This window comes from Cucurbita pepo, chromosome LG04 (genome assembly GCF_002806865.2).
Source record: "Cucurbita pepo subsp. pepo cultivar mu-cu-16 chromosome LG04, ASM280686v2, whole genome shotgun sequence".
NCBI classification, from domain to species: domain Eukaryota; kingdom Viridiplantae; phylum Streptophyta; class Magnoliopsida; order Cucurbitales; family Cucurbitaceae; genus Cucurbita; species Cucurbita pepo.
Genome location: NC_036641.1, coordinates 6,315,299 through 6,326,404, shown reverse-complemented (window position 1 = coordinate 6,326,404; position 11,106 = coordinate 6,315,299). Strand labels below are relative to the sequence as shown.

The window sequence follows — 11,106 nt, the reverse complement described above, 5'->3', positions numbered from 1 at the left end:
AAAAAAAAAAAAAAAAAAAAAAAAAAAAAAAAAAAAAAAAAAAAAAAACACACAGAACTCCCCTCGAAATCAAATGGCTACAATCCCGACGCCAAGGAAAAACCAAAGTTCGGATCAATCAAACGTATGCAACAACTACAGCCCTGAAGAGGCAAATAAATACAAATTCCAAACGAAAACGAGAATCCGAAGCGATCGAAACAAGGATTAAGAAACTTCCTGAATCCATGACGGATCTGGAAGAGAAGACGAAGATTCAAACCTGTTGCTTTCGCTCTCCTGATCTGATAGCGGAACCGAGGGCGAGGAGAAATGAGGACAGCAGCAAGAAGATGTAAACTGGGATCTGATGGACTACAAATGTTATTATTTTTAATAGAAGAAACTAAATTTCACTCCTTAATTATTTATTAAATTTTAAATTATCATTTTTAAATATTTTTAATTATACTTTCAATACCTCTTAAAATTACATAATTTTAAAAAATAATAACAATATTTTTCATTAAAAAATAGAATATAATATAATTTCAAAATTTTTAACTTATTTTTATTAAATTAAGTATAATTTAATATTTATTTAGAGTATAAAAAAATAAATTCTAAGAATTAAAATAAATTTTGGAATTAAAATAATTATTTGGTAATTAATTTTTTTTTAAAAAAGGTGGTAATGATAATATTAAGAAAGAGATTCTTGCGTAGAGTTTATTTGAGAAGGTAAAATTTGTCCGTTGTGACGTGGCGGGAAATTATTGGTCCACGAATTACAGATGGTGGGGAATTTTTTCATATACTTTTGGAGAGGGTGGAAATGACGAAAATGCCCTCTAAGGAGGGACCCGCTTCATTATCTGTATTGAAAGATGTATGTGTTTATCTCAACATCGTGATCTGCATGGGTGCACGTTGGCCAGGGGCAATTTGAGAATATTCCCCTTTTCTCTCTCCCTCTCTCTCTCTCTCTTGGCTCCATATAGCCCCATTGTTTTTGTTGGCACTTGGTTTGTAGATTCAAAGGTCTTTTTTTTTCTCGAAAGCTCGAGATTCAAATCTGTAACTTTTTAATGGCTCGGTTGTTCTTCTGTGAAGGAAACGTCTTTATAGATTCATAATATTGAAAGTTGAAGGATTCGAACTTCTAATTTTTAGCTGATGTTACATGTAATTACCGCTCGATGTCCAGGGTTTGGAAGTCGAATTTGACGCATGATGGCTCTAGACACTCTCCTACGACACGGTCCAATTTAATCATTCTCGAACATTCTCCAAGTGTTCACAATTGTACTTTTGTAGCAACGAAACAATGATTGTGAAATATTTGTTCTAACCTGGCGAACAAGTCAACTGTATAAAAATCGAACTTTGCTGACTTTCTTGACGTATGATCGATTTTGAGTCTCGTTTGACATAAATGTTTTATTAAACGTGAGCGAGAAAATCGTTTGAATAAGCAACAACTTCAGCATTGATAGCATATAACCCAGATAAAAAGAGTTGACAACTAGTCACATACCCTACAGTACATTTTGGGGAATTTTAGCCTAGCAGGTGTAGTCATGATTTTGGAAAATGATCATACACCCCGCATAAACGTGAAAAGAATAATAAAAACCGAACTACACATAAAAGCAATAAAAGTGGTGACAACACACCCTAGACAAGTATGACCGACACATCCAACACACGACCACAAACAACATGTTTGAACGACCCTACATTCCTGTATTGACGCGAAAGGAATAATAAAGACCTAACTACACAGGAAAGCAATAAAAGGAGTAATAACACGCCCTGAACAAATATGATCAAGACATCCGACACGCAGCCACAAGCAACATATCTTGGACAAACATGACCGTAACATCATGCCTACATAGGAAAACATGGGGATAGACAACCGATCTAACCTTAGAAACAGTAATAAAGCTTTCATCTTCTCGTGATAGTTGAATTTACATAGTTACCTCGGCCGAACAATACCAAAAACCCCTAGGTCGAGATTCGGGACGGTTCCCAAGGCTGAAACAATAGAGGCAGTGATGATTTCCTGTTAAGAACATGATATGGGTTTACATGGAAGTTATTCAAAACTAAGGTCTTTCAAATAGAAGGATAGTTACAAAAGTTCAGTGAATTTTCTTCAAGTGGAAGGAAGAAGGGCAAAAGGGGTGGGAACAGGCAGAGATACATAAGAGTTTTACATTACAAGGTTCACAGTTGAGAGCTTTGATGGATGAGGCTAATTAACTTAGTATTCACATAGGGGGGGAAATACAGCAGAAACTCCATACCAATGCCCCTTCCGATCGGGGATTTCCGGGTTCTACGTTGGCGTAGGGACGGGTGCTAAAGAGTTAGGGAGCCAGTTGTTGACTCCACCTCCTCGGAGTGAGACACTCGAGCTCTTTGTGGAGCTGGCTCTGAAGAGTAGATTTGAATCGAGAAACACAACCACCACGGTGATGTCGTCGTGGAAATGGCGACGAACGCCACGGTCGATCTTCTTCAAGTCTGAGTATCTCATTTCTCTCTTCTTTGCAGCTATTTGAAGAGCAGCTTTGACGAGTCTTCGTGCGCTTCCCTGAAAAAGTAATGGCATGTGTTCTACTGTTACCCCTAAAATGGTCAAACATGTAATGACATGATGGGAAAAGGATGTAATGGTGGGTATTGGAAGGCAACTTTTACCACAAGATAGGCAAATGAGAATGAAAATAGGAGGCAAAAAACGAGCGATAAATGTGAATCTCAGAATCAGTTCGTGCATATTTATAAACAAAAAAGATGAAAAGAGCTTTAACAGTCCAAGCCCACCGCTAAAAGATATTGTCCTCTTTAGGCTTTCCCTCAAGGTTTTAAAACGCGTCTACTAGAGAGGTTTCCACACCAGGAATGCTTCGTTCCCCTCTCCAACCAATGTGGGATCTTACGATCCACTCTCTTGCGGGCCCAGGATCCTCGCTGGCACACCGTCCAATGACTAGCTCTAATATCATTTGTAACAGCTCAAGCCCACCACTAACAGATATGGTCCTTTTTGGGCTTTCCCTTTCAGATTTCCCCTTAAGGTTTAAAAACGCGTATGCTAGGGAGAGGTTTCCACACCCTTATAAAGAATGTTTCGTTCCCCTCTCCAAACAAAGTGGGATCTCACAATCCACCCCACTTGGGGTCCAGTGTCCTCACTGGCACACCGTCCAGTGACTGACTCTGATACCATTTGTAACAGCCTAAGCCCGCTACTAGCAAATATTGTCCTCTTTGGGCTTTCCCTTCCGAGCTTCCCCTCATGGTTTTAAAACACGTCTACTAGGGAGAGGTTTCCACACCCTTAAAAGGAATGTTCCGTTCCCTTCTCAAACCACAATCGACGAGCACGGAAGGCTACTTATGTAAAAAAGAAGAGTAATAGAGTAATAATACAGAAAACAAAGTAAATTTAAGCATGGTTGAACTCTAATTCTCTGCATGAGCATAGGGAAGAAAGTACGTATAATATTGTTTAATGGAAAGGTGGTGAAACTGTAAAAATTTAGATAGAAATCTCACACTTTGAGAATGCTTATGAACAATATTGACGGCTTCCTGATTGGTAAGGTGCTCCCACAACCCATCTGATGCAAATATGATAAATTGATCATCTGGCTTCAACTGGGTCTCAGAAATGGCTGGTTCGGAGCTCAAAATCGGCTTATTGAAGGGTTCGCGAACTCGAAACTTTGAATACAGAGGTTCTCTGTTGAACTCAGCTTTTTTCAAGTAGACATCGCCTATAGATCTGGAAATCTGTAACAGTAAAACCTCTGAAGATTAAAATTTCATATTGAACTCAAACCATAACCTGGACATGAACGTAAGTTCTCGAGACATATGTCGATGAATTACGAGAAATGTTGTATAGCGCTTAATGATCAAAACAGCCACATTCATTTGTCTCTAAAGTTCTTCAGACTTCCAGAATACAACAGATAAAGAAAGAGATGAAAAAGCCTCTCTTTTGACATTCTAATTTCTCCAAAATGGAAGATTGAGGTGCTATGTGAGATCCTACGTTCGTTTGAGAGAGAAACGAAACATTTCTTATAAATGGTGTGGAAACCTCACCCTAGCAGACGCGTTTTACAACTGTGAGGCTGAGGGCGATACGTAACAGGTCAAAGTGGGCAATATCTGCTAGCAGTGGGCTTGGGATGTTACAAATGGTATCAGAGCCAGACATCGGGCGGTGTGTCAGTGAGGACGCTAGGCCCTAAAGGGGAGTGGATTGTGAGATCCCACATCAGTTGGAGAGGGGAACAAAACATTGTTTATAAAGGGTGTGGAAACCTCTCCCTAGCAGACGCGTTTTAAAACCATGAGGCTGACGACAATACTTAACGGGTCAAAGCATACAATATCTGCTGGTGGTGGGCTTGGGCTGTTACATGCTATGTCTATTTTCTCCCGTAACTAACTAACCACGATGACGATTGACATCATTCAATGCAAAGGACTAACAATGCTAAAGTCTAAATCCAGTTAACTTTTGAAGATTGAACTTTCAGAAGGCAGTTTGATCCTTATAGGAATAAGCATTATCAACTCTCCTTCTATAAGTTTATTCATGAAAAGTGTAACAGGATAAGCTCGCCGCCAGTAGATATTGTCCATTTCAGCCCGTTACGTATCACCGTCAGCCTCATAGTTTTAAAACGCATCTGGCTAGAGAGAGGTTTTCACACCCTTATACGGAATGTTTTGTTCCCCTCTTTAACGAATGTGGGATCTCATCAGTCACCCAACGGTGCGAGGCACTAATCAGAGTAGGGCTAGACCCTCTTCATAGAAGACGCGTTTTAAAAACCGTGAGGCTGACGACAATATATAACAGGCCAAAGGAAACGCAGCTACAAATCCAATCAATCAATTACTAACAGCATACTAGAGACATTCGAAGATCAGTACTAACTAACCTGTATTATGCCCTTTACGCGCCAAACATTATGCTTTAAAACCACAATTTGCGAGTCTTCGGGGTGCAAAGATTGCAGCTCTTGCCGCACAGACTCGTTAGCAACATTATGCTCCGTCGATAACTGAATGGCTATAACATCACCGGTTGCCTTCACCATTCTACCCAAAACGGCACGAGAATCACCTAGATTTGCAATATAGAGAGTCCCATTACATATTACACCAACTAGACAGCATGAACCAACAGCTGCAATTTGTGGATTCGTCGACCATTGTCTTCGGACTATAGAAAGAAAACCGTCTTCAGTCGCTTGGAATGCCTTGCGTATTACATCCGCAGACATCGAATCTTGCTCGGAAGTAAATCCTACATGAAACATCGACAAAACCAGCATATATGAATGATGATCCATCCGAAAAACTATCACAGACAAACATTCCTTAATCAGATATGAAGTAGTGTACTCACAAACAGACATTAATCGAAAATTTTCAAGAACAAATCAGGGAATATACATAAATGAACCACAAACTAGTTTATTTCCCCTCACTCACTCCATGATCAAATAAGAACGAACAGAAAATATGAAGCTGAAATAAGAAAATTCTGAGTTATGAATTCATGAAGAAAGTAGATGTCTCACTCTTGAGATGCTGGAAGAGATGATCACAGATATACCGAGACGTCTCGGGGCCTCCATGGCCATCATACACACCAACAAAGGTCCCAAAGGGACCAGACTCATCTGAGCTCAAACTGCCTGACTCAATCTGACTCTGATCTTCAAGCAAATTGTTGGCCTGAACTACAGACATTGAGTACTCACCATTCAAATGGTGTCCACTATCTTTGTACCACAACAACCCGTCCTGTCGCCCCCTGATATTGCCCGCTGCAGACCGATCGGAGCTTGGCCCAAAACAGGCCCTCAATAAGTTCATCAACTCCGATAACATCCCTCATTTCATCTAAAGAATCCTCCACATCTAAATGAAAAATCACCCTCCAAGTGATTTTAATACAACCCAGAATTCCCAATTACAAAAGGCTTTGCTCAGTCAAACACAACGTAGATAATGCATTAATAAAAACACTACCGTAGAACTAAATGACTTCTCATTCTTTATTCCTCATCCGCTAATCACAACAATCGAGTTCTAGCAGATATTTTCCAAAACCCCTCGCTGTTTCTAGGAAAATCAGCAGCCGCAAACAATGAACACAGCGAAAAAGAGAAACAAGTAAAGAAATCGAAGTCAAAAGGCGAAAAGATCAAAGAAGTTTCGGAAGCAAAATAGTAGTCAAAGCCAAACCCACTTCCGAAACCAGATTCTTAAGCGGATTGGTCAGAAGAAACTTTATCAAAATCAAAAACCAAGTCTACCAATTCGCATTCAACAAATTAGACCCATAAACGAATCAAATTCAAAAGGAAAACAGCAACCAATCCAAACCCCCAATATTAACACGAATCAGCAGAATCAGTCAAAAGCTAAGCCAAAATGGAAGGAATCGAGCAAAGGGGCGAAGAAGTTCAAGTACAGTAGAGATGAAGTAAAGTGGGGGAGATCTGAGAAAAGGGATGAATTGCAGAGGTTATATAGAGGGAGATCTAAGTGGGTTCTGGTTTCTTTGTTGCTGGTCGATGGAATTTAATGAAGAAGAAGAAGAAGAAGAAGAAGAAGAAGAAGATGGGTGTGGCTGAAATGGAGGCGGAAAGGCAGGCCTAGCCGAAGAGTGAGGGTTGGGGGAAGACGGAGGAAAGCGGGCGGACCCCGTTTAAGAGTGACTAGAGATAACCTTTGAGGCTACCCAACCGAGGGTCCCTAGTTAACAGTCAGCACACAGACGCGTTTGGTAGAGCCATTTTTGTATAACGTCCCAACTCGACGGCTCAAAATATATATATATTTATTTTATTTTATTTTATTTTTTATTTTTTTTATTTTTTATTTTTTTTAATTCCAAAAACCCTAGTTATCAAATTTTGAGACAAGTAGAGAAGCTGAAGACTAAGTCAATCGGTCTATTCTCGAGTCTATGGTGCCCACAAGCTAGTACGATGTAGAATCTCAAATCATTCAAAGATTAACATAAATAATTTAACATGAAAAAACGTGAACTAAACGAAGAAATAGTCATTTAGAAGTGTACAATCCGCAAGGACCAGCCCATCATCGAGCCACTATTGAGTCAATCAGTCTATTATCGAGTCTATGGTGCCCACAAGCTAGTACGACGTAGAATCTCAAATCATTCAAAGATGAACATAAATAACTCAACATGAAAAATGTGAATTAAACGAAGAAATAGTTATTTAGAAGCGTACAATCCACAGGGACCAGCCCGTCATCGAACCACTGTTAGTCAGTTTTCTGATTCATTGATTTCATACAACTTTAGATTCCTACATGCACTGATATTTGACTAAAGAATTACCGAGGATTTTACTATTAGGGTTAAAGCAAAAAAATTGTATGAAAAGAAGTTAAATCTTACCCTTCTCTAATTACTGGTGATACCGAATAAATGAGAGGTACATGAATGAATCGTACCCACATTTGAATAAGAAGGATCACGATAATTATTGATTTATAAATTTTAAAAAAATATATTCATTTAATATCGATATATCTGTCAATTAAAGTTCTGATATAATATCAACGTCCGTATTTTATTTTTTTTACTGAAAATTGAAAATATTTTCATTTCCTATGACGTTTTTTAAATTTAATTCGAAAAAAACGTGAGAGAATATAAACCAACCACAAAAGTGGGTCAATGAATCTTGCACGAATAATTAAAGGACCTGTAACAATACCATATGGTTAAAATATTTATCATTTTCTTACCCCACAAATATACATTAAAGTTTTATAGCTAGAGGTACGAATTAAATTTTCAAGGTATCATATTGTTTGGTATACCAAATATTGAAGACTTTTATTTTATAATGTTCCCCGACTCTCCGCAAGAAAAATAAAAACGTTTTGTTCGTGAATTAATATGTTATATGGATAAAAAATAATTGATTTATTCGAGCGAGAAATTCTCGAATTTATTTATTTTAAATATTTGGGTTTCGAGCTTTCTTATTTTATTTTATTTGAAAATTCTTTTAAATATTTAAAATAATTAAACTATTTAAATTTTCAATCGGCCCTTAATTTTAAAAAAATTACAATAAATTTTTAAACTTTTAATTTTGATTTTGAGTGGAATAAAAATAAAAAAAAATAATTAAAAATGTTAAGACACTATCGAACATATATTTATTATTATTTTAAATATAAATTAAGAATATATTAATCACAGATAAAGTTTTAAAAAAAAAATAGATATTTTTTATAAAAAAATAAAAAAAATTGAGGACGTTTTTAATTATTTTAAAAATTAAAAATTAAATAAATAAAATGTTTGAAAAATGTGTCATTTTTAAAATTATTAATTTATTTTCCCATAATATATTAAATTAAATACAGTCAAATATGAAAAAGACATGAACAATGTGAGGCAGAAATAAGAACACATCGAAGGTTTAATTTATTTTTTAATTAAGAAAATAACGATTTATATTGAAATTTTCGTATATAATACCCATCTTTAATTTTAAAATAATATATTTATTTATTTAAAATTGTTTTTAATAATTAATAAATAAGACCAAAAGATATTAATAATACTAGACAAATGATATTATAATATTTTCGATAGAACCATTTATGTAATATCTATATTTAAATTTAAAATATGACAAAAAAATATTAATATTTTCAATAATTATTGAACTACATTAAAAATATTTTCAGTAATTATTAAATAAGACTGAAAAAAATAATAATAATGAGTCAAATGATGAACACATTAAACAGTCCACACACATACATCAACTTAAAATATATATTTTCTATTAAAAAAAGCTTATAATATATATTTAAGTAGTGATTTATAATGATATACGATATATGGTATCTTATTTTATTTATTATACTATAAAGTTTTTCAAGTGGAATCCAAAAAATATTTTTAAAAAATTATATTGAATTAAATAATATATTAAAAAAAAGAATAAAATAATTGCTATAATTTAATTTAGAATATATTTTATTAAAAAATAGGGGGGAATTTTTGAATTTACAATATTTAGAATGAGATACTTTAATAAATAATTAAAATTTTGATTTAGTATTTATTTTTCGAATATATTATCTTCCAATAGCGTCTATATATATCGAAGTTTAGTTTCGTTTTAAAGATTTGTCAAACATATTCCAATTATTTTTTTAGAATTTGAATCTTTAATCTCTGGGTTAAGATTGATAGGAACAACGACCTTCTATAATGATATGATATTGTTTACTTTGAACATAATCTCGAGTGATTTTGCTTTTGGTTTCTCAAAAAAATCTCATACTAATGAAGACCGCGTCTCTTACTTATATACCTATGATATTCCCCTTAGTTAGGTAACGTACCAATTATATTTAGGTCACAAAGTTTAACTAGTTCATATGTTATAATCTCGAACCTATTGTTGTCGGGAGAAAAATACATCATGAGGGAGGTGGCATCTACGCATACATTTGAAGAGAGTAAAATATTTGGAGGCAAAGTCAAATGGTCGTATTTGTTTAATTGGCCTCATTACTTGGAAGAGAAGATGCGTACAAGTATTCAAAGTTGAAACTTGGCGTCTTCCATCTCTCTCTCATGCAATTTTCATGATCGTGTTTTAATTTAAACCATATGTATCATATGTGATATTAACGTTTAAAAGTTTGAATAACTATTATGTAATACAAAGGACGATTTAAGGGTTTTTGACACAAATATGATATGAGCTAAGAAACATCATAATCGAAGAGTAGTCAAACATAGGATGAATGTTTATAGCCTCCACTAGAACATGCGTGGATCGTGTAGGTTAGTTGTGATGTATCTTTCATTGCTTGGTCATTGATGAGCTTTGACCACAAGTCTAGGTATGTAGAGAATCTTCGTGTTGGTCGTGTACAATGTATCTTAGTTCAATCATATGGATAGAAATAAATATCTTTTACTCATTTGAAAAGTCTATACAAAAGATAAATCAATTGTTATTTTGAGGCAGATATGATCGTTCGTGTTTAAATTGATATATTACAGTAAGCTAAGTATGTATCAATAATAGATGATTGTGATTGTATCAAACAATAACATGGCCAAATTGGAGGAATCCTTGTAATCACTTGTATGGTCATTTTGTGGAGTAAAATTTTTTGTTTCAACAAAAAGAAGTTTGATTGTGTAGCCACAATACAGTTCCTGGAGAGAACATATTGAATAATAATAGCACTTGTAATGGCGATACATTGCAAAACAGTAACTTCTAGGTCCATTGGAATGGAAAGACTTCAAGGTCATTTTAGATCTACTTTAACAAATCTGGTCAGGTAACGGTTCTAGGATATGTTCAAGTGTGTGAGATCTTATATCGGTTGAGAAGAAGAACAAAGCATTATTCATAAGGGTGTGTAAGCCTCTTCCGGTTAAAAACTTTGAAGGGAAGCTTGAAAAGGAAAAAAAATCTAAAGAGGACAATATCTGCTAGCGGTAGGCTTGGGCCATTACAAATGAAATTAAAGCCAGACATTAGGCGATGTGCCGGCAAGGAGACTGATCTATAGGGGGTGGACACGAGGTGGTGTACCAGCCAAGATGCTGGGTGCCAAATGGGGGTGGATTGTGAGATCCCATATCGGTTGGGGAAGAGAACGAAGCATTCTTTATAAGAGTGTGGAAACTTCTTCCTAGTAGATGCATTTTAAAAACCTTGAGGGGAAGAAAGGGAAAATCCAAAGAGGACAATATCACGGTATCAGAGCCAGACATCAGGCGATGTGCCAGCGAGGAGACTGAGTCCCAAAGGGAGGTGGACACAAGGTGGTGTACCAGCAAGGATGCTGGGCCGTGAAGGGCGGTGGATTGTGAGATCCCATATCAGTTGGGGAGGAGAACGAAACATTCTTTATAAGGGTGTGAAAACCTCTTTTTAATAGACGCATTTTAAAAACCTTGAAGGGAAGTCCGAAACGGAAAACCCAAAGATGACAATATCTACTAGTGATAAGCTTAGGCCGTTATAAAGTGTCATGTGGTTCTCGACTACG

The 11,106-nt window shown here is 35.7% G+C and overlaps 2 protein-coding genes across 2 annotated transcripts in view; both read right to left on the bottom strand.

Moving 5' to 3' along the window:
- Nucleotides 1–360, bottom strand: part of LOC111792441 (V-type proton ATPase subunit B 2-like) — a 5,168-nt gene extending 4,808 nt beyond the window's left edge. Inside the window, 1 exon segment of the mRNA XM_023673904.1 lies at nucleotides 263–360. The gene's annotated coding sequence lies outside the window, so the exon portion shown is untranslated.
- A 1,663-nt stretch (nucleotides 361–2,023) lies between these two features.
- LOC111792458 (probable protein phosphatase 2C 60) lies at nucleotides 2,024–6,777 on the bottom strand. The gene is made up of 4 exons (XM_023673945.1): nucleotides 5,601–6,777; nucleotides 4,956–5,323; nucleotides 3,553–3,789; nucleotides 2,024–2,584 (listed from the first exon to the last, which is right to left on the bottom strand). Exons 1-4 carry the CDS (start codon nucleotides 5,911–5,913, stop codon nucleotides 2,327–2,329), a joined length of 1,176 nt encoding a protein of 391 aa, XP_023529713.1. The 5' UTR covers nucleotides 5,914–6,777; the 3' UTR covers nucleotides 2,024–2,326.
- Nucleotides 6,778–11,106: the final 4,329 nt, after the last annotated feature.